This window comes from Pipistrellus kuhlii, unplaced genomic scaffold (genome assembly GCF_014108245.1).
Source record: "Pipistrellus kuhlii isolate mPipKuh1 unplaced genomic scaffold, mPipKuh1.p scaffold_m20_p_8, whole genome shotgun sequence".
Taxonomy (NCBI): domain Eukaryota; kingdom Metazoa; phylum Chordata; class Mammalia; order Chiroptera; family Vespertilionidae; genus Pipistrellus; species Pipistrellus kuhlii.
Genome location: NW_023425584.1, coordinates 31,217,014 through 31,240,644, shown reverse-complemented (window position 1 = coordinate 31,240,644; position 23,631 = coordinate 31,217,014). Strand labels below are relative to the sequence as shown.

General features: G+C 38.6%; 2 protein-coding genes across 4 annotated transcripts in view; one reads left to right on the top strand and one right to left on the bottom strand.

Annotated features, from left to right (window-relative positions):
- The window catches only part of RAD50 (RAD50 double strand break repair protein), a 186,442-nt gene that overhangs the window by 123,765 nt on the left and 39,046 nt on the right, over positions 1–23,631 (top strand). Inside the window, exons 1-5 of one of the 3 annotated variants that reach the window (XM_036424794.2) lie at positions 2,832–3,235; positions 5,252–5,335; positions 16,020–16,171; positions 19,615–19,800; positions 20,129–20,333. In XM_036424794.2, coding sequence (XP_036280687.1) covers positions 3,107–3,235; positions 5,252–5,335; positions 16,020–16,171; positions 19,615–19,800; positions 20,129–20,333 — 756 coding nt within the window. In that variant the 5' untranslated portion in view covers positions 2,832–3,106. Of the gene's footprint in view, positions 1–2,831; positions 3,236–5,251; positions 5,336–16,019; positions 16,172–19,614; positions 19,801–20,128; positions 20,334–23,631 lie in introns of those variants that run through there. The other 2 variants (XM_045576654.1, XM_045576655.1) reach the window with 2 other exon arrangements.
- LOC118711590 (60S ribosomal protein L22-like) lies at positions 5,729–6,176 on the bottom strand. The gene has a single exon (XM_036424805.1). The coding sequence runs from the start codon at positions 6,144–6,146 to the stop codon at positions 5,808–5,810; it is 339 nt and encodes a 112-aa protein (XP_036280698.1). The 5' UTR covers positions 6,147–6,176; the 3' UTR covers positions 5,729–5,807.

Sequence of the window (23,631 nt, the reverse complement as noted above, 5' to 3'; positions counted from 1 at the left end):
TATACTTAGCAGAATATTATCACGACTAATATAATGAAATTAATCATTCTTTTTAGCATTTAATTTGCAGTATATATTCAGAAAAAGTTTCCCCATGTGTCCTCCAAATTCCCTTCATATCTCTATGTCCAGATCAGGATCAACTCCAGGACCATGTGCTGAATATAGGTAACATGCAACTCAAGTCTTTCCATTTGCAACGGTCCTTTAAAAAAAAAAAAAAGCCTTTTAAAAGCTCCTTGTTTTAATGACAAAGAGAACCAGAGCTAGTGTTTTGCAGAACATCCAGGTTTACCTTTTCCATCCTTATGAGCTTACTCCCTAATTCATATGAACTAGAAGTTAAATTTAAAGGTGTGATTAAAGTTTAACCTTTAAAAAAAACCTGCATACAATGTGATGTTGGATACTTCATATTAAGATTTCAGGGGGAGACAATGTCTGGTTGTCCCAGTCATCGCTAATTTCATCCTTTTTTTCGAAAGAAAGGCAAAGAGAGAGAAATACTTTGAGTATAAAATTCTACTTTAAAAGTGAGGGTAATTACATTTCTGGATTTTTCTTTTATTGTTTTCAGAAATATCTAGCTCTTCGTCAAACTAGAACTTAAGAGTGGGAAGTAAAATATAGATTTGTTTTTTTCTTCTTACTGGCATCCAAGTATTTATCTTCCAAGGATGGGGAGGGCCCTAACCGGTTTGGCTCAGTGAATAGAGTGTCAGCCTGCAGACTCAAGGGTCCCAGGTTTGATGCCGGTCAAGGGCATGTATCTAGTTTGCGGGCACATTCCCAGTAGGGAGTGTGCAAGAAGTAGTTGATCAATGTTTCTAACTCTCTATCCTTCTCCCTTCCTCTCTGTTAAAAAAAAAAAAAAAAAAATCAATAAAATATTTTTTAAAAAGTAAAAAAAAAAAAAAAAAAAAAGGATGGGGAGGGCCATATAAGGCCCTCAAAATTATTTGGTCTGGCCCTGCTAAGGCATTAGGGGTAAGTTAATTAAATGTTTGACCAAATATAGCAGGCTAATTCATAATTTTGTAATTTTGTATGGCCCTCAAATAATGTTATAAACATCGAAATGGCCATTGGCAGAAAAGAAGGTTCTCACCCCTGAAAATTGGTGGGGAATTGGCGGGAGGAAGAAAAGTAGTTTTGGTGGTTACACATCTGTTTACATTTGTCAAAACTCATGGAACCATATGCTGGAAAGAGTGAATTTTACTGTATGCAAGTTATGCTTCAGTAAACCTGATTTTTAAAAAACGAGCTTTTATTAATACCGGGCAAGAGATTAAACCAGACTTCCTAGTTTCTTCACTGTTTACCGGTACATGTTTGGAGTCCTACCATAGAATCTCTTTTCAATCAACCCCAGAAAATAGGTATGTAAATAAAGAACTCAACAGCGAGGTCCACTTTGAATAGTCTTCTATAGAAACTTTAAGAAAGCTCCAATGAGACAAACAGAGGTGCTAAACATTCATTACTTTATTGTCTCTTAGTAATTTTTAGGTAGTGAGTAAAAAGAAAAAATTAAAAAGTAAAAACTTTTTTTAAAATAAAAAAAGGCTTTAATCTAGTGTCATTGTTTTATCACATTTGATAATAAGGCATTATTATATACATAAGGCATTATTGTAAAATTTCAATGTTTTGTTCCGTTGGTAATTTAAAATATGTACTGTAATAACTGACACTTTCATGTTTTAGCACTTGGTGCTTCAAGACACTATTTACTGGCCTTCCCCACCTGCACCTTTGATGTATTTTTTAGTTTATGTATTAAATTCTATAAGCGATTGTCTTGGGAGTATGTGATTGGAGGGTATTTCCTATGTTTTTCTATCTCAGTAGTCCAAAGTTTTTATTTTTATTTTAATGTCTTCCATTATTGTTTTTGCAATTTTGTCTATACAACCTTGCATATCATATTCCTCCATTAAGTTTGTTTCCAAAAAGCAATATTCTCATTTTTAAAAAATTGCCATTATACAATCTATTGTAGTATTAACTGTAAGCACTACGGTATATAGATCTCTTATTATTCATCTTGCATAACTGAAACTTCTTTTGAAAGGTGTCAATTCCTATCTTGCGTCAATACTTACGAGTGGATTTCCTTCACATCATATGCCGGATCATTTTACTTTTAGTCTTAAACATCTTTCTACACTCTTAAAAATTACCGAGGACCCCAAAGAGCTTCAAGATTTTATTTTTATTAAAATATAGTTTGTATACAGTATTATACTGGTTTGAGGTTTCCAACATAGTGATTCGCCATTTATATACCCTATGATCACTAGTGAGTTACTATGGCGACGGCGTCCCCCACACGCCAGATGAATCACTGGAAAACACTACATTAGTGAGCGAATGAGAGTAGAAAAGGTAAATAACATCTACTTTTATTGAAATAGTGGTGTGTTGTGTTTTTTGTGTGTGAGAATTATTGATGAATTATTGATCGCCTGCCTCCTCCACGACCTCCAGTGTAGATCAACCCCCGCATGTGCTCTCGACCGGAATCGAACTGATGCTCTACCTACTGAGCCAAACCGGCGAGGGATAGAAAAACAGTTTTCACGTCTCCTCCATTCCAGGGACCACACTTTGAGAACCGTGATCCGTTGCAAGGTTTCTCCTTACAGTTAGTGCCTCTCCATTCGGCCCGGACCGCCAGCGGGGATCTGAGCCGGAACTGCCGCCGCCGGAAACACGCAGCACCCACACCGCCAGGTCCGTGCCGCTTCCGGAAGCCGGAGCTGCGCGCGCAGCGCGGGCCGGCGCGTTCCCAGCGTGCCCCCGGCCCGCGGCGTAAAGGCGCGTAGGCCGCGGCCGCTCACGTGACCCGCGAGGCCGCAGAGGCGGGAATCTGTGAGCGGGCACAGCCGCGGGGTCCCGTGGCCGGCGTTCTGTGTCTCTCCGGGCGTCCCTGGGCGACTCCCCCCCGCTCTGGCCCGCCAGCCGGGAAGAAGGCCGGTGTGGGAGGAAGGGCTTCCAGCCTGAGCCTTCGCTCCCTGCGGGAGCTGCCGGCCTGCGTTCGCCGCGCTGCTTGCCTCACCACCGCTAAATCGCGCTGGTGTTGAAGTAAACATTTGCAAACATGTCCCGGATCGAAAAGATGAGCATTCTGGGCGTGCGGAGTTTTGGAATAGAGGACAAAGATAAGCAAATTATCTCTTTCTTCACTCCCCTCACAATTTTGGTTGGACCCAATGGGGCAGGGAAGACGGTAAGTGCGGAGTAGCCCCCTTCGGTTTACGGGTCCAGAAACAGGAATAAAATACCGGGGGCGCAGAATGCTGATTGCGAACCAGAGGCGGCCCTGCGGCTCCCTTCGTGGGGCCCCAGGAAGTGCCCGTCCTCGGCTCCGAGGGACTCCCCGGCCGTGGGGCGTGGTCAGCGCCGTTGGGAGTCATCCTAAGGATGTGCAGGCCTGCCTGGGGGCCAGGTTTACTGGGAATCCCGCGAGACCCAGGGCTCTCTGTCCTGCAAGCATCCTTTTTGTCTGTATCCGTGCTTTTTGACACCCCTTGCTCCCAAGCATAGCACTCCCTTCGTAGTTTTCTCAACACAGGAACTTCATGAAAAGTTATAAAATATAAACACGTGAGTTTACAAGTATGCCGACTGTTTAAGTATAATTAACAAAAAATAAATAAATGGCTTAATTTTAAAATGAAACAGATGCACTGAGGCTTAATTAAATTGGAAAACTGCTGGCAAAACTCCTTTTCTGTGCGTGGTTTATTGCTCTCCACAGGTGCTGCGTGTTGTGTGTGGTTTTTTAAATTTAAGGCAAACCCAGCAAAAACAAAATTGACTTGCTTTATTGCAGTGGTCTGGAACCAGCCCCGCAGTATCTTGGGGTACGCCTGTATTTTGTTGTTGGATGCTCCTACCAAGTTAATAAGTTTGAGCACAACTTATTTACTGTGGTTTTTAAAAACACTTGTGGAGCTATTTAGAAATTTAGGTTGAGCCCTGGATTGCCAAGCAGTTATGGGAAAAGTATAGCCAAAAGGCTGGATTGTGTTGTGGAAGGGTGGCTTGAGAACAAGCAGAGTGTAACAGGGAGAAGAGTAAATGAGGTTCTGTTAAAAGCGTAGAGAAAGGAAAGGTTTAGCATTGAGAACTGAATGTCTGACTCCTGTCTACTTTTATGCAAAAATGTTATATTTGTTGAATGCCTTCTATGTAGCTAGCATTGTGTTAAGTGATCTACTGTAAAGGAGACTAGTATAGTGTTTATGAGCAGTGGCTGCCTGAATACAAATTTTTTGCTTCAACATTTATTAGCTTATGTGATTGTGCAAGAGTGACATAAATGTTCTATGCCTTAGTTTCCTCATTTGTAAAATGGAGATAAAAATTAGTTTCTAGAGCCTAGGATTAGTGTGAGAATTAAAAGGTTACTCTAGTTAAAAGTGGTTAATTCAGTACCTGGCACATAGTAAGGTCTATGTAATAGGCATTCGTGTTTTTTGTTTGTTTGTTTGTTTGTTTTACTTTTTAAAAATTTCAGTTTTATCAAGGTATAATTCACATAAAATTGTAAGATATTTAAAGTATACATCTGGTAATCTGATAATACTTAATGGTGGAAGGATTCCCCCTATGTAGTTAATTAACAAATCCATCATCTCACATATTTATCTTTTTTAGTGAATACATTTAAGTTCAGCAAATTTCAGTTACCGTATACAATATTGTTATTAATTATGGTGACCATGCTTTTTTAATTAGCCTTTGTTGTTATTAAATTAGCTTAAATTATTTTAATTGGAAATGGAGAATTTTTTCCAAATAATTATTTTATTATACTTTTTAAAAATGTACTTTTATTGATTTCAGAGAGGAAGGGAGAGGGAGAGATGGAAACATCAATGATGAGAGAGAATCATTGACTGGCTGCCTCTGCACACCCCCTCCTGGGGATCGAGCCTGCAACCCAGGCATGTGCCCTTTTTCAGAATCCAACCCTGGACCTTTCAGTCCACAGGCTGATGCTCTCTCCACTGAGCCAAACCGACTAGGGCTATTATACTTTATTAATTGTGTAGTTTTTTAGGAACTTCCAGCAGTTATTCTTTAATACTTAATCATACCTCTACTGCAGGTTTTATGTCAAATTGTATCTGATTATATCCTTTATAGTCTCTATGGTAAATCATATTTTTATAATGAATATGGTATGATTAAATTCTGTGGTTCTCTTACGACTAAATGTAATTTTCTCTTTCTTTAGACCATTATTGAATGTTTAAAATATATTTGTACTGGAGATTTCCCTCCTGGAACCAAAGGAAATACATTTGTTCATGATCCCAAGGTAATGGTGCTAGTAAATTTTTGTACTTTTAAACTAAATTGTTTATAATTATAAAAGTGATAGCAGCTTATTGTAGAAACCTAGCCATGGCAAAGTATAAAGAGATAGGAATGTCACCCACACACAGTCTTAGCACCCAAACCATTGTTGACATTTTTATGTATTTTCTTCTCCTTTACATACTGTTTTACATAGCTGAAGTTATACTCAAATTTTGTATTCTGAGATTGTTTTGTTTTTTTTCCACTTAACATCATAAAGTCCCATGTCATTAAAAATTATGTTTTTAGTCTAGGTGTTTGGTATATGGGTGCTCTTTATAATCCTTATGCTTTTTGTATGTCTGAAATATTTCTCCTTAAAATGTAACATTTTGTGAATTTTTTGTTGTTGTTGTTCCCAAGTTTTATTCAAAAACTCATACAAAATTTGCCAGATAAATGAGCTTTAATCCTCATCTTCCTCCTCCTCTTCATCCTGATTTATCTGGAAGTAACTCAGATACTTTTTTGCTGTTAGCAGCTACGCGCAACCAGTCCCGTAGGTTATTCTTCAGATATTTTTTGGTGAGATATTTCAAATACCTTTTGGAAAAAGGCACCCCAGACGTTACAGTGATCTTACTCTTGCTTCTCTCAATGGTTACAACCCCTCCACCGAGATTCCCAGCTTTTCCGTTCACTTTGATTCTCTCCTGAAGAAACTGCTCAAAGTTGGCAGCGTCCGTGATTCCATCTTCTACAGGGTGGGTGCAGTCCAGCGTAAACTTCAGAACCTGCTTCTTTTTTTTGCCCCCCTTTGCCACGAGCATGGGAGCCAGGGCGGCTGCAGAGGCAGAAAAGTTGTGAATGTTTTTAATAATTGAATCATTTTTTTACATTTCTTAGATTGCTTTTAGTTTTTCATTAAACTGTACCATGACGAAAAGTCTTTGCCTGAATCTTTGAATTATGGTGTTTATACTACCGGTATTTGTCAAGGACATAGAATTTTTTATACATAATTGGCTTGTAGGTTTTTCTTGTTGCATATATAGGTGCCTCTCTCAATATCTACCCCTCTCAAGAGTTTGTTATATATTTATCCCAGGCTTTTTTCTGTGTTTATGAAAACATCTGTATGCATATATCAGTATATCACATATGTATTTTAACTCATGGATAGAATTTTATGCCATTTTACAAATTAAATAATTATTTAGTGATGCACTGCATATCTATTTATATAGATATACTAGAGGCCCAATGCACGGCTGGGAGAGGGGCCGAGGGAGGTTTGCTGCCTGGGAGGTTGGCTGTAGGAGTGCACTGACCACGAGGGGATAGCTCCTGCATTGAGTGTCTGCCCCCTGATGGTCAGCATACATAATAACAACCGGTCGACTGGTTGCTTGCTTGCTTAGGCTTTTATATATATAGGTATTCAAGGGTGGGCAAAAGTAGGTGTACACAGAGTTTTTATTGTATTAATGTTTATTAATTACTAGAGGCCCGGTGTATGAAGATTCATGCATTGGAGTGGGGGGGTCCCTCAGCCCGGCCTGCCCCCTCTCACAGTCCCGGAGCCCTCAGGGGTGGGAGGCAACCTGGCGACAGGGGAAGGCAATGCCCTATTACATCTCTGCTGCTGTGACTGCCGGCAGTGCAAGCCTTGGTCGGCCCTGGTTACCTGAGACTCAGGCAGCCCTGGGCGGCAGCTGGGCAGCGGCCATCCAAGGCTTGCCTGCACCTCTGGCCGACCCTGATCAGTTGGGGGGCTGAGGGGACTAAGCACCACCATCTTGAGGCTGTGTGTGCCACCATCTTTGAGGGTGGGGCAGTCAATTAGCATATTCCCTCCTTATTAGCTATGGGCGCTGCCATCTTTGTGACATCATGAGTGTCAATTAGCATATTCCCTCTTTATTAGATAGGGTTGTATTCTTTTCCACCCCTGCATACACTTTTATTTCGTTGTTTTACTGAATAGAATTCTATAGAGTTTATATTCTATAGTTGATTTAACTGACTTCCAGTTGGTAATTGAAATTTCTACTTTTATATGACTAACAATAGCTAATTATGAAAGTATTTATTAATTTTCCACTTAGAAATAGAAATACCATTTAATACATTTACTGAGCCCTCTCTAAAACGACAATTCACATTTTCTTTCTTCTTAAACCTGTAATCTACCCTCTGTGATTGATGATCTTGCCTTGTACTATATTGAGAAAGTAGGAGGAATCAGATGAAAAGTCTCTTGTTTTCCAGTCATAAAATCTTCCAAATTAATCTCTATATGTACTCATGCTATCTGTTTTCTCTCCTTTATTAAGGGTAAATTGTTTATTATTTTATCTAAAGGTTAGCTAACTCCTCTTGAAGGCTGGATCCAACCTCTCTTGTCATCTCAAGCATTTTGCTTTCCTATTGTTCCTTCTTGCTCTTTCAGTAGCAGTTTCTCTCTTTGTATAGGATCATTCACATCAGCATGCTGTGGGAGCTCTGATCTATAAACATTTTTATTCCAAATCACCCCCTTGCTACTACCTCTTCTCTGTTCCAGTTTATAACATAATTCACAAGAGTTGTATGTACTCATTGTCATCACTTCATTGCTTTTCATTTTCTCCTCAGCCTACTCAATTCAGATTTTCTTCTTTTTTCCCCCTCACTGAAACTGCTCTTGTAAAGTTACCAGTAATATCCATGTTGCCAGATAAAGTTTGTGTCATTTTTTCCCCTTTTATTTAAATATATGTTTATTGATTTCAGAGAGGAAGGGAGAGAGAGAGAATGAGCCCGCAACCTGTCTGGGAATCGAACCATGACCTCCTAGTTCATAGGTAAATGCTCAACCACTGAACCATTGTAGCTGGACTAAAGTGGTCATTTTCTAATTCTTATTAACTTCTCAGCAGATTTGATATAGTTGATTATTTCTTTTTTTAATCCTCTCCAGAGGATATTTTTTCATTGATTTTTGGAGGGAGTGGAAGGGGGGGCGGGCGGGGAGAGACAGAGAGAAATATCAATGTGAGAGAGACACACATCGATTGGTTGCCTCTTGGACACACCCAGATCAGGGTCAGGGATTGAGCATGCAATCCTTGTCCGTGCCCTTGACTGGAATCAAACCTAGGACTTTTCAGTCTGTAGGCTGACACTCTCCACTGAGCCAAATCTAGCTAGGTTGGTTATTCCTTTAAAAAAAAAACACACACATTTTTATTGATTTCAGAGAGGAAGGAGAGGCAGAAAGAGATAGAAACATCAGTGACGAGAGAGAATCAATAATGGACTGCCTCCTGCACTCTCCCTACTGGGGATCAAGCTCACATATGCCCTTGACCAGAATTGAACCAAGGACTCTTCAGTCCACAGGCCAAATGTGCTCTCCACTGAGCCAGACCAGCTAAGGCTGAAGCTCATTCTTTAAACAAATAAAATTAATTTACCTCTAAGCAAAGTGATCAAGAAAAAGACACAAGTTACCAATAATAGAAATGAAAGAGGTGACTTCACTGCAGACCTTATAGTCAGTATACAGGTAATAAGAGAATATTGTTAGCAACCATATGCCAATAACTTCAACTATTTAGATGAAATGAAAATATTCTTTAAAGGACACAGGCTGTCAAAGTTCAGTCAATAAGAAATGGATTCAAAGTTAAAAACCTCACAATGAGAACTTACTTCAGGCTCCAATGGTATCACTGCTAAATTCTACTAAACATTTTAGGAAGAAAGAATATCAGTTCTACACAGATCCTTTCGGAAGAGGGAGGCCGAAGAAATATGTCCCACTCTTTATGAGGGTAGCATTACTCCATACCCAAATCATACAACTACACAAGAAATCTAAATGATAAACACTCATGGGCATAAATATATCCATTAGCAAAATATTAACAAATCAAGTTCAGCAATATGCAAATAAAGATAATATTCGAGGTGTGCTCTCCCTCCAAGAAGCATGCCCGTGCCATTCCTCTTGCCCCTCTTTTTCCCCCTCCCCCCTGCCTGTATCTCCTAATCTCTAAGGTAGGGGGTCGAACTCAATCAGAGAAGGGGCCAAAATCTAAAATCCAGCCTAAATCGCGGGCCGAATGGTTTACTGAACAGTCATAAACTGTCATTGTGATGGAAACGCAGCGGAGTGCAGTGATGACAGCGCGGTGCGGGCCACATTGCAAGGCCTGGCGGGACGGATTTGGCCCGCGGGCCTTGTGTTTGACACATGTGCTCTAAGGGACTGCATGAGACTTGCAACCAGGGGAACAATGGGCAGTAGAGCTCTTCTTGTGCTTATCCTTGAACTTCCTTCCCCAGCTGCCAGCTGTTGGCTGCCAGCTTGGGGCCTTCCTTAGTTCTGCCCTATCTCCTGGTGGTCAGCACGCATAATAGCAAATGATTGAACTCTGGGTCAAACTTCTGAGGGGACACTTTGCATATTAGCCTTTTACATAGATAGATAGATAGATAGATAGATAGATAGATAGATAGAAACAGAGAGAGAGAGAGAATCCTATATAATAAAGAGGTAGTATGCAAATTAACCATCACACCCTCACAAGATGGCTGCCTATGACCAGGCTGGCAGGGGGGTTAGTGAGGGATGACCAAACAACTGAACAAGCAGACTGCATGGGGCGACCAGGCTGGCAGAAGGGGGCAGTTGGAGGCAACTAGGCCGGCGGGAGGGGGGACAGTTAGGGGTGATTAGACCTGCAAGGAGGGAGCAGTTAGGGGCGACCTGACCGGCATGCAGGGGCGACTAGGCCAGTGGAAGGGGGAGGGCAGGAAGGGGGAATTAGGCCAGCATGCAGAGGCAGTTAGGGGTGACCAGGTGGGCAGGCAAGCTATTGTGATTATGAGAGAGAGGTCCAACTGCCGGCAGTCGGACATTCCCCAAGGGGTCCCGGATTGGAAAGTGTACAGGCTGGGCTGAGGGACTCTCCCTCCCTCTGCATCAATTTCGTGCACCAGTCCGCTAGTATATAGATAAAGCATAAAAACAGACACATCGATCAATATAACTGAATACTGAGCCCAGAAATAAACCCATGCTTATTTATATCTATTCATGTCCACTGCCCATTATTTGTTTTTTATTGCTGTTAAGTTATATGAATTTCTTATATATTTTGGATACTAACCCTTTTTCGGATGTATTATTAGAAAATATCTTCTCCCATTCAGTAGGTTGTCTTTTTGTTTTATTGATGGTTTTCTTTGCTGTGCAAAAACTCTTCAGTTTGATGTAGAACTATTTATTAATTTTTTCTTTTGTTTACCTTGCCCAAGGAGACATATCCAGAAAAATATTGCTAAGAGCAATGACTACATTTTCTTCTAGGAATTTTATGGTTTCAGGTTGTAGATGTAAGTCTTTAATCCATTTTGAGTTTATTCTTGTAAATGGTGTGATAAAATGGTCTAGCTTCATTTTTGTGTGTTTTTTTTTCTTTCATGTATATATTCACTTTTGCCAGCACCATTGATTGAAGAGATAGTCTTTACCCCATTATATATTCTTGCCTCCTTTATCTGAGATTTATTGACCATAGGGGCATGGATTTATTTCTGGGCTCAGTTTCATTGATCTTTGTGTCTATGTTTTCATGCTATTTTGATTACTGATAGCCTTGTAACATAGTTTAAAATCAGGTAGTGTGATACCTCCAACTTTTTCCCCCCTCAAGATTGCTTTGGCTATTCAGGGTCTTTTGTGGTTCTATATAAATTTTAGATTATTTGTTTTAGTTCTGTGCAAGATGCCATTGTATTTTGATAGAGAGTGCATTGAATCTATAATTGCTTTGTGTAGTATGGAAATTTGAACAATGTAGTTATGGACCTGTTCAGATTTTGTTTCTTCTTGAGTTAGTCTTGCAAGATTTTGTTTCTGAGGATTTATCTACTTCTTTTAGGTTTTCCAATTTGTTGGCATAGAGTTGTTTGTGGTATTCCTTTATAATCCTCTGTATTTCTGTAGGGTCAGTTGTCTTCACTTTCATTTCTGATTTTATATATTTGGGCCCTCTCTTTTTCTCTTTTTAATCAATCATGAATACACACACACACACACACACACACACACTCTCTCTCTAGACCCTGGTGCACGAAATTCATGAACTCAAAGGAGGGGATTCCCTCGGCCCAGCCTGAGCCCTCCTGCAGTCCTAGAGCCCTCAGGGGATGTCCAACAGCTGTGGAGGAAGGAGAGGCTTTTGCCACGGCCACTGCACTCACCAGCCGTGAGCTCAGCTTCTGATTGAGTGGCTCTACCCCTGTGGGAGAGCACTGACCACCAGGGGCTAGCTCCTGCATTGAGCGTCTGTCTCCTGGTGGTCAGTATGCATCATAGCAACCGGTCATTCTGCTGTTCAGTTGATTTGCATATTAGCCTTTTATTGTGTGTGTGTGTGTGTGTGTGTGTGTATATATATATATGTGTGTGTATATATATATATATATGTATATATATATATATATATATATATATAAAGAGACAGAGAGAGAGAGATACATATAGATATATACTGTTTCCCCGAAAATAAGACAGTGTCTTATATTAATTTTTGCTCCCAAAGATGCGCTAGGTCTTATTTTCAGGGGATGTCTTATTTTTCCATGAAGAAGAATACGGTACACATTTATTGTTAAATGAAAATAAAGGAAATTTATTACCTGTATATGGTACGGTAGTTGTCAACACAAACCAGACAAACTGTGAATCCTACAATATCAAGAATTTACTCATTTATTCAATGACAATCATGTCATCATCTTCTGGAACATCATTATAACAATCCAATTCCTGAATTTCCTGGTGAATTTCTTGTGACTCCATTTTTTTCAGAATCAGTGGACCAAATCTCTCATGTTTAGCAATAGCACTGTCTTTAAATGAGTTCTTCTTATCAAGGTAGCCTGCTCGTAGTGCATTTGTGATGCAACTGTCAGTGATTTTCTCCCATGAATTCTTCACCCAAGTCACAACTTCTTGCAGTTTAAGTTCCACAAAGTTTCCACGCTGATTTCTCTCCATTCTGTTTTCAATGTAGTCATTAATTTCCATGCGCAAATTGTCTTTGAATGGCTTGCTTATTGCAATATCAAGAGTGTGGAGATAGGCCATCATTCCCACAGGAATCATTATCTGATCTATTTTTCTTTTCTGAAGAAATGTCTTCATGTCTTTAGCATGGTGAGTGCTGACTGCATCCCAGACTAGCAGACCTCTTTTGGCTCCCTCGCATAGCAAGCGACGGCATTAAATCAATCCACTTCTTTATAACTGCTTGTGTGGCCCAGGCTTTTTCAGTTTCAAGAATAAAAACGCCCAAAACACATTCAATCTTTTCCTTTTTGCCCTTAGAAATGGTTAAAGGTGGGATTTTAGTGCCATCCAGATGAATTGCCAAAATACAGGAAACACGTGCACTTTAGTAAGCAGTGGAGGGAATGTACACTAAGGAGGCACCCGCTGTTCAATTGTTGTTTGAGATGATTGGCCCATAAACACTGCAGTTTCATCCATAGCAATCATGTTGGAAAGATTGTATTTAGAGAAGTCAGCATCATCAATGAAGGATTTGAAAGCAAGTGCTTGCTTAATAACTTGAGTATCTTCCAACCTAAACAATGTTGTAGATCTTCTTAAAGACAGTTCACTTCGCTGAAGGAAATTATCCAGCCAGTGTTGTGATGCTTTGAAGTCTTCCGGGGCTATGTCAAATTGTGGTGCCATTGCAAGGGTAAATTCTTGAATCTGAGCCCTATTCACAACCAAAGCCTCTGTTCTCATGTCAACAACCCATTCACAAATCGGGTCTTTCAGTTCGGAAAATAATGGTTGCCGACCTGATCCACACTTGCACTTTTTAGCAATTCCCTTGTCCACTTGTTCAATGAGGTTACCATACTCTGCTCGCCATTTTCGGGCCAATCGGATACTCAATATCTTCTCTTTGCAGAAAGCATTAAGATTTTGGCCCCAAGAGTCTTCCACAATTCCTTTCTTGTACTCCACGGAGTAGCTTTTTCTTTTTGCGCTCATTTCTAGGGGTAAAAAAAAGGAATTGGGGTATCAAGATGGGGGGAGGGGATCACTTAAAATGACACAGGGGACCAGAAGGGGGAATCAAAATGGCACAGGAGAATCAGAGGGGGGATTACCATTTTAGTAACCTCTTTTGATCCTCCTGTGTCATTTTAAGTGATCCCCCTCCCCCCACCCCTGTGCCACTGAACACCTCACCAGACATCCCCCTACCCTTTTATCAGACATTTACCCCCTGGGGACTGTCACTGGGCTTGCTGGGGCCTGGATCTGGGCTGGAGCAGGGTCTGCCACTGACTGAGAACCTTCAGTCATCATGAGGGCGGCCGCGAGCATCAGGTAGTGTCACCAGAGCCAGACCAGCACTCACCACCTTCGCCATGTCCCGTCCACTCTAATCCTCCTGTTCTTCTACACGCATCTGAGAAAGTCTCGTCCTCTCTCCCGCCCCGCGCTCACCTCCGCTCCGCCTCCACACAGCAGTGACGTCAGGACTCCGCGTAACCGCACTGGTTGGTAGACACCAGTTGGGGCAGCCCTAGCGACCAGTTTACGGTAAATTAATTTTTGTTCTGAGACAGAGCCTGAGGGGGCCTTATTTTCGGGGGGATGCCTTATATTTAACTCAGAAGGAAACCTGTAAGTAGGTCTTATTTTCAGAGGATGTTTTATTTTCTGGAATACACTGTACCCCCTGGCCTCTACCCCCAGCACTCGCCTTCACCTCGGCTCCCAGTGTTTTGCATCTGTTGGTTGTGCTTATATGCATGCATACAAATCCTTCAGTTGATACCTCCTGATTCTTAATCAGTACACTTTGGATGTAAAACCTGCTGGTTCTCTGTCTCCTCCTCCTACTAGTCTTGACATGACTTCTTTATATCCTTAGTTATAGGACTTCTGTTGAGCTGATCTTCATGTGGTTTTCAATAATGGTGGTTTTATAACTTAGTTGTAATTTTAATGTGCTCATGGGAGTAGGTGGGCACAACGTTTAGCTCTTCCACTATCTTAACTGGAAGTTCATAGAACTTAACTAATAAATGTAGGAAACCAAAGGACGTGTGTGCATACATATGAGCTTAACCAGTGGTCAAGGACAGTAGGAGGTGAGGGCATGAGTGGTGAGGGGTGAGGGATTGGAATGGGGGGTTGAGGACAAATATGTATCTTAATAAAGAAATTTTAAAAACAAGTTAAGCAAAAAAAAAATGAAAAAAATGTAGGAGAAATAACTAGAAAATTAATATTGAATAGCTATTGTAGTAATCATTCAAATAAAAAATATTCATTACTAGATGCTAAACCTGATGGAAGAAAGCTTGATAAATATATTTGTGTGATCTTAGTATATTTCTCCTCCAATACTTATTAAAAGCAAAGTAGAAAAACATTCTCTATATGTAGAGAAGCCTGAGAGATACTGCTTTTATCAAGAGACTTATGTTAACATCCCAGGTCATGAGATAAATTGAAATCAAGTTTCATCTGATAAGATGCAATGAAAGGAACATAATCATTACTTCTTTAATATTCTTGCCAAAGATGGATAATCTGGTTATAGTCATAAAGAAATATTAGACAAGACAAATATGGGGAGATATTCTGTAATTTTCAAAATTATCAGGCATGCAAGTCAAGGAAAATCTGAGGAACTATTCCAAACTGAAAGAAACCAGAGACATGATGTGCAATTCTGAATAGTGTAAAATAACAATGTGTAATTCTGAACTAGTTTTTTTGTTATAAAAGCCATATTAGAACAATTGGCAAAACTTGAATGGTATGTGAGGACTATATAGTAGTAATATATCAATATCAATTTCCTGCTTTTTAAAAAACATTTTTATTGATTTTAGAGAGGGAGAGAGAGAAATGTCAATGAAGAGATAGAATCATTGATTGGCTGCCTCCTGCATGTCCCCTACTAGAGATCGAGCCTGCAACCTGGACATGTGCCCTTGACTGGGAATTGAACCAGGACCCTTCCATCTGTAGGCTGATGCTCTATCCACTGAGCCAAACCGGTTAGGGCAATTTCCTGATTTTTTTATTGAAAATGTTTCCTAGGAAATATTGATGATGGAATAGCAGATGAGCAACTTACTCTCAAGTGGTTTGGGGCAAATTATGTATACTATATTTCTACTTTTCTGTAAACTTGTAATTTTTTAAAAACTATTTTTTAAGATGTTTTTGGTGCTTTAAAACTAAAATTTATTGAAAAATCACACACCTGAGTTTTTTAAAAAATATATATATTTTTAATTGATTTCAGAGAGGAAGGGAGAGAGGGAGAGAGAGATAGAAACATCAGTGGTGAGAGAGAATCATTGATCTACTGCCTCCTGCACGCCCTCTACTGGGGATCAAGCCTGCAACCTGGGCATGTGCTCTTGGCTGGAATCAAACCTGGGACCACTCAGTCTGCAGGCAGACACTCTATCCACTGAGCCACACCAGCTAATTTCTTAATGATGCTGAATAATGTAGGGGGAATATATAATTTTAATAAACAGTAAAATTAAAATTTTTTGTTCACTCATTTTCAGTAAAATTGCTTGTATTTTCCTTCAGAACTAGCATTCTAATGCTTATTAAGGTAGCATTTTTTTTTTCTATTTTACCTTGAAAGGTTGCTCAAGAAACAGATGTTAGAGCCCAGATTCGTCTGCAGTTTCGTGATGTGAATGGAGAACTTGTAGCTGTGCAGAGATCTATGGTGTGTACTCAGAAAAGCAAAAAGACAGAATTTAAGACCCTGGAAGGAGTCATTACTAGAATAAAGTAGGTGCTTATTTTATATTTGATCATCCATTCATTTTCTGTCTTTTAGTGTTTTTTTCTATGGTTTTTCCTATTACTTTTAGTTTATTTTAAGGGAGCATATTAATTTTAACAGACTTTATTTTTTTAGGGCAATTATAGGTTCTCAGCAAAATTGAGCAGGAAGTAGCCTGTATATTCCCTGCTTTACATATGCACAGGCCCACCCACTGTCACCATTTAATTTTTTACTTGGTTACAATTTATCAGTTAAACAGAATGATACCATTAAAGATTTCTTGATAATGCTCTATTCTTTTGAGTAATTTATCAACAATTGCTGAATTGAAGATCCATAGTCACTCAAATATAGATTGAATGAAAAAATGGTAGTATCGTGTAGGGATGGGTGAGATGAGAAGTAGACAAGTAGGAAAGAGTAATAATTTGTCCATTTCAACTGAGCAGGTATCATCTTGTAGTGAGTATGGATTTTAGAATTAGGCCACCCTAGATTTAATGAGCAAATTACTTAACTGTAACCTTACCTCCTTCCTTTTTCATTTATTTCTTATTTGTTAAACTAGAAATAATCCTTTTACTTAACCAGTAATGTGTAGCATCTATTATGTGTTAGAGGCATTATACTAGGCACTAGCTTCTCAAGCAGATTCTCTTCATTCGTTTTTAAGCACATACCTTTGATTTCATTCCTCTGCAGTTACTGTTTCCATCTTCCCCTTTACAGCCAATCTTCTCAGAAGAATTGTTGAAACTTAACTGTTTCCATTTCTTTACTTTCTCCTCACTCCTTCTCTAACCCCTTCCTCTACTGAAACAGCTACAACTAAGGTCACTAATAGCCTCTGTATTAATTAAGATAATGCTATGGTTATATAAAATAGACCGCATAGTGAGTCTGTTTTTTTCATTTGTCAAATTGGGGTTCTGTATCACTGTACATATTAAAACAGATGTAAGGATGGTGCTAGGGCATATAATATGCTTAATGTGTATTAAGAGCTCATGTATTAGTTTTCTGTGACTGCTATTACAAACCACAAACTTAGTGGCTTAAAACAATTTATTTTTTTTAAATATATTTTTATTGATTTCAGAGAGGAAGGGAGAGAGAGAGAGATTTCACTGATGAGAGAGAATCATTGATCTGCTGCCTCCTGCATGCCCCACACTGGAGACTGAGCCCACAGCCCGCACATGTGCTCTAACTGGGAATTGAACCATGACCTCCTGGTTCATAGGTCAATGCTCAATCACTGAGCCATACTGGCCAGGCAAAACAACACAATTTATTATCTTATAGTTCTATAATTTAGAAGTTTGAATTGGGTCTCACTAATCTAAAACCAAGGTATTGGCAGGGCTATTTCTTTTTGGAGGCTCTAGGAACAGTCTGTTTCTTTGCTCTTTCCATCTTTTATTTTATTTTGTTAAAATATATTTTTATTAATTTCAGAGAGGAAGGGAGAGAGAAAGAGAGATAGAAACATCAGTGATAAGAGAGAACCATTGATTTGGCTGCTTCCAGCACGCCCCTGACCAGGGATTGAGCCAGCAACCCAGGCATGTGTCCTGAACAGGAATTAAATCGTGACTTCCTGGTTCATAGGTCGATGCTCAACCACTGAGCATGCTGACTGGGCACACACTTTCCACCTTTTAGAGGCCACCCACATTCTTTGGTTCATGGTACTCTTCCTCCATATTCAAAGCCAGCAACAGTGACCGAGTTCTCACATTGCATCATTCTAACTTTGTCGTCTGCCCCTCTCTCCCAGATTTAAGGACCTCTCCTTACCATAGCCCACCCAGATAATCCAGGATAACCTATTTTAAAGTCAAATGAAGGGCAACTTTAATTTCATCTGTAATCTTAATTCCCCTTTGCCTCGTAAACTAACACATTCATCAATTTCACGGATTGGAATATAGATCTCTTTGGAAGGCTCTATATACTACAACGCAATAAAAAGTAGACGTTAATCACTTCTTACTTGAACATGTTTTTAGATTTCCATGACATGTCAAAACACTGTTCCCTCTTTCTTTTCCTTAAAGCCAACTTCTACGCAGCTAATCAAGGTGGGAGCTCTACAGACTCAGTCCTACATCCTCTTTCATTTTTGCTCTATATTCTCTTTTTAGATAATCTCATTCATACCTATTGCTCAAATTACTGTGTATTCATAGGTAACTCACAAATTTATGTCTCCAGGCCAGACCTCTGTTTCTAAACCAATGTACTTAATGCCTCTCTAATTTTTCTACCAGTTGTTCCAAAGATGCCTCAGATTCAGCTATACCAAGTTCATGATCCTTTCCCTTGACTCCCCTTGAAAAAACCTCTTACAGTTCTCTTACTCTCAGTGAATGACACCACTACCTATCTAGTGACACAAGCTGAGAACCTAAGTCTGTTTTGACATCATCCTTGTCCTTCATATTCAGTCCATTATCAAATCGTGTGGATTTAACCTAAATGTCTTTTTAGTCTGTTTCTTTCTATCTCTATGATGACCATTCCAGTTCAAAGCTACCATTATCTTTTCCTGGTCTAATGGGATAACTTCCTGCTCTATTTGTGTCCATTCAATCCACCTACAAAACATTCTCACTTCATTCAGTGTAATGTTTTAAACATACATAAGGGAATATATAAATGACAGGAAAGATAGACACTGTCTCTGCCCACCTCATCTAGTTATTAACAGATACTGGACAGAAGATATGAAAAAAAAAATGGTAGATTTGTCCTTCTGTTGAAAAATACTGAGAGGAATCCACGGACAAGGATGCTTCTCGCTCTGGGTGTACTGATCTCATTTAAGAGACCCCGAGACAGTTTTCTTTACTGTATTGCTTTGGCAGTGTGACTCTAGAACTTAGGGTCTACTGAGTCAGAATCCTCCCTGGATTTGCTAGATGGGTACCACTAAGGTTTGCTTGCCTTTACTCTCCTTTTATAAACATGTGTCTGTTATTGAACAACCCCTTATCTAAACTCTACAGTCTTTACATGTTTTTGTTTAAGGCACCATTGCTTGTCTGCTGTGGATTATCATGTTTTGTTCTCTTAAGGCCCTTATTTTCCTTATTTTTAAGTTCTAGGGATGGGAAGTAGTTTATTTTTTTTCTATGTATTGTCTCTAGGTATTTTAAATGATTGTAATTAAAAACCCAAATATGTAAAAACATGTTACATATATTCTTATATTTTTTTCTGAACCACACTGTTTTACATACTTCTTTTCTCAGTGAACTGCTGGATTATTTCAGAATACTTTTTAGCATGAGGAAGCTATTGTAAGAGGGATGAATGAAGGCACTTTTTTTTTTTTTTTTTTTTTTTTTTTACAAGTATAACATAAAGGATTGATTTTAGCAATAGAATACATACAACTGGAGGTTATTTTATATAAATTCTTTATTTTCATTTTCTATAGGTATGGCGAAAATGTAAGTCTCAGCTCTAAATGTGCAGAAATTGACCGAGAGATGATAAGTTCTCTTGGGGTTTCCAAGTCTGTGCTAAATAATGTCATTTTCTGTCATCAAGAAGATTCTAATTGGCCTTTAAGTGAAGGAAAGGCTTTGAAGCAAAAATTTGATGAGATTTTTTCAGCAACAAGGTTCGTAACATTTAATTAGATTTGTAGCCCATTAAGTTATTGATATGATTGCAATTTGGATATGTCTTTCTTAAAACATATAACATTTTAAAAGCAAGAAAGTCATTAATTATTACTTCTCAGTGGCAACCAGTGGGCATATTTCCTTTCTGTTTTCTTTCTATGCATGTTAACTACCTGGTTGACAGTATATATGTAACTTTTTCACTTACCATATGTCATAAGCATTTTCTAAGTTATTAAAAACTTTTAATGACTGCATAATATTTCATTATATGAATATACTATCATTTACTTAGCCAGAAATTTTTATTTAATATCTTTATAGGTACATTAAGGCCTTGGAAACACTTCGGCAGGTACGCCAGACACAAGGTCAGAAAGTAAAAGAATGTCAAACAGAACTAAAATATCTGAAGCAAAATAAGGAAAAAGCTTGTGAGATCCGCGATCAGATTACTAGTAAGGAAGCCCAATTAACATCTTCAAAAGAAATTGTCAAATCCTATGAGAATGAACTTGATCCACTGAAGGTAATTTGATTTCTGATATGCTAAGGAGAAAGTCACCTTTTACCATGGTAGAACTCACCCCTTATGTGCTTTATTTTTTTTTTTATGAACTTGAATAATACATATATTTCTTGAAATATGTACAGTACATGATACTGGATAATGGTAATAAGTTACTGTCTTACTGTTTTATGTATTTACTACACTGTACTTTTTATCATTATTTTAGGGTGTACTCTCTTATAAAAAATTTTGCTATAGAACAGTATGCCTTGTTAACATCGGCAGTAGCTTCATACAACTCTTGTTCAATGTGTCTCTATACAATAATAGCCCAATTGCCTTATTCATTTATCTCACTTCACACTAATTCCCAAGCTTTAAGCATTATTTCTTGTTGCTTACAAATTTTCCTTAGCTCCTTTTATTAGATTGTGTGCTCTGGGGATAGAGCCAGAACACAAGTGTCAAAAAAAGAATCCACAGCATCTGGTGATGGGCTAGATTTAAAAAATGAAGTAGCTAGGGATGTCACACATGATTCAAGCCCAGATAATGCCACCAAGAGGCAGTGAAAACACTGATTAAGGGAAGCTAAGAAGTTTTTGAGAAGTAGAGTATCGTCGTGGGTTTGGTTCCAGACTACTGCAATAAAAAGAGTTGTAATATTTTTGCTGGTGGATAGGCTCTCCTCCAATATGTAAAAAATGCAATTTTGTGAAGTGCAATAAAATGAGATATGCCTGTAGTCAGTGTTTTGAAGATTCAATCCATTTCTCTTTGTTAGACTGTTCAAAAGGTATTCATTAAGGGCCAGCTGCATGCCAGTCACTGATCAAAGTGCTTTAAAATGTATTATGTAAGCTGCACATTAGTCCTATGAGGTTTTTAGGAAAGAAACCTGAGGCACAGGTTTTCACATTAGAAGTAAGGTATAAAGCCCGATTTGAGTCCAGGCCTCTCTGATTCCTATGCCCATAGGAATTTTAAACATGTTAAATGTTTTTTCAAAATGTTAAACATCAGATTTATTGATATATAATTTACATATAGTAAAATCAACCCTTTTAAAAGTATATAATTCAATGAGTTTGGGCAAATATATTATATATAGTAGCATTGCTATCACTCCAGTCAAGATATAGAGCATTTCCATCACCTCAAAAAGTTATTTTAAGTCTCTTTGTAGTCAGTCTTCTCCCTCCATTCCCAGTCCTTGGTAACCACTGATTTGTTTTGTCATAGTTTTGCCTTTTTTAGAATTGTCAAATAAATGGAATCATAGCTTATGTAGCCTTTTGCATCCGACTTCTTAGCATGTTGCTTTTTAATTAATCTCTGTTGCACATATGGGTAGTTATTTCTTTTCATTGCTGAGGTTATTTTACTGTATGGCTATATTATAGTATGTCCATCTGTTCCCTGATTGATGGACACTAGGTTGTTTCTAGCCTTTAGTTATTACAAATCAAATTGCTATAAATTTTTATGTATGGGTCTTTGTTTGTAGTATGTTTCTTTCTAGGGTAATTCTCCAGGAGGGGAGTTGATAGAATGTATGGTAAATATATGTTTAAATATGAGCTGCCCCTTTTCAAAGTGGCTGTACCATTTCATAGTCCTGCCAGCAGTGTTTAAGATTGCAGTTTCTCTGCCTCCTTATCAGCTGTTAGTATTGTTCTTTTTTATTTCAGCCATTGCATTAGATAGGTTGTATCTCTGAGTATTTTTTTTTCATTGTGGTTTTAATTTTTCTAATATCTTTGGATGTTGAGCATCCTTTGTATATGTTTATTTGCCATATGAATGTTGTTTTTGGTAAAGTGTCTTTGATTCTTCTGGCTATTTTCAAAAAAATATTTTTAATCCTCACCCAACGACCTTTTTCTCCCATTGATATTCAGAGAGAGTAGAAGGGAGGGAGGGAGGAGGGAGACAGAGAAAAACATTGATGTGAGAGGGACAACGCTCTAATCACTCAGCGACACTGGTCAAGGCTATTTTCAATTATTTTGTCTTACGAGATGAATATTAAAAGTGCTTCAGATATTCTGGATACACGCCCTTATCAAATATGTATTTTGAAGATATTTTAACTGCTTTTCAAAGGGCAAGAGTTTAGTTTTAAAGTTCAGTTTATCAATTTTTCTTTTATGGTTTTTGTTTATCTAGGAAATCTTTTCCTGACTCAAAGGCACAGAGATTTTTTTCTCTCTTGACATTTTATAGTTTGAGTTCTTACACTTAAGTATATGCCCTATTTCAAGTTAATTTTAAAATATGGTGCAAGGTAAGGTTGAGGCTTACTTTTTTGCATACAGATGTTCAATTGTTCCAGCTCATAGAACCTACAGTCATTACCATTACACAACTCTGCATCCCAGTTCTTACCTCTTATTGTTAAGTATGTATGTAGCTTTATACAAGTTAAGTCCTCCAAGTCTCCTACCTAGTACATAGAGTCTCATAACGATTAAAGAGAATGTGTAGCAGCAGCTAGTATAATGTCTGCAATTTGGTAGGCATTCAGTTAATGATAGCTGTAACTGTAAATATAAAATTACTTTTTAAAAATCTCATTTTTTTTAGCTAACATACTGAACACCTATTATATGTGCTGGTGATACATTAGTGTACAAAATTCTTGTTTTTAGCCGAAGCCGGTTTGGCTCAGTGGTAGAGCGTCGGTCTGTGGACTGAAAGGTCCCGGGTTTGATTCCAGTCAAGGGCATGTACATTGGTTGTGGGCACATCCCCGGTAGGGGGTGTGCAAGAGGCAGCTGGTCGATGTTTCTCTCTCATTGACATTTCTAGTTCTCTATCTCTCTCCCTTCCTCTCTGTAAAAAATCAATAAAATATATATATTTTTTTAATTCCCGTTTTTATAGTGATTACATGCTGCTGATTAATTTACAAATCACGAGATGGTTTAATATAATTTTATTAAGTGACATTAAAGTTGAGGATGCATTTTGGTGCAGTTTTGAAAGCTTACAATAAATAAGTACTGTAGTAATGCATTAGTTTAAAAATTAAGTTTTACAAATGTCTTGTAAGAGGAATCGGTCAGCCTTGGAAATACAGTGGTAGTGGGAGACTGTCCCCAGCATCACCCACGGAGCAGACTCTGAGCCAGCTCACACATATTCCTAGGAGATGAGGCAGCCAGCTGTCCCAGGAAGCAGACCATTGAAGTTACTTATCACGTTTCATTTGTTCAAAGTCCTCTGTGCTTGAGCAAACTTTGAACCAAAGTATAATCTTCCATGAAAATTGCCTAAGGTTCAGAATGCACTGGTGACTCACCCTGAGTCTCTA

Bases quoted from the DNA above. Each gene is read 5' to 3' on its own strand.
- LOC118711590 (XM_036424805.1), bottom strand. From the start codon at position 6,146: ATGCTCGTGGCAAAGGGGGGCAAAAAAAAGAAGCAGGTTCTGAAGTTT.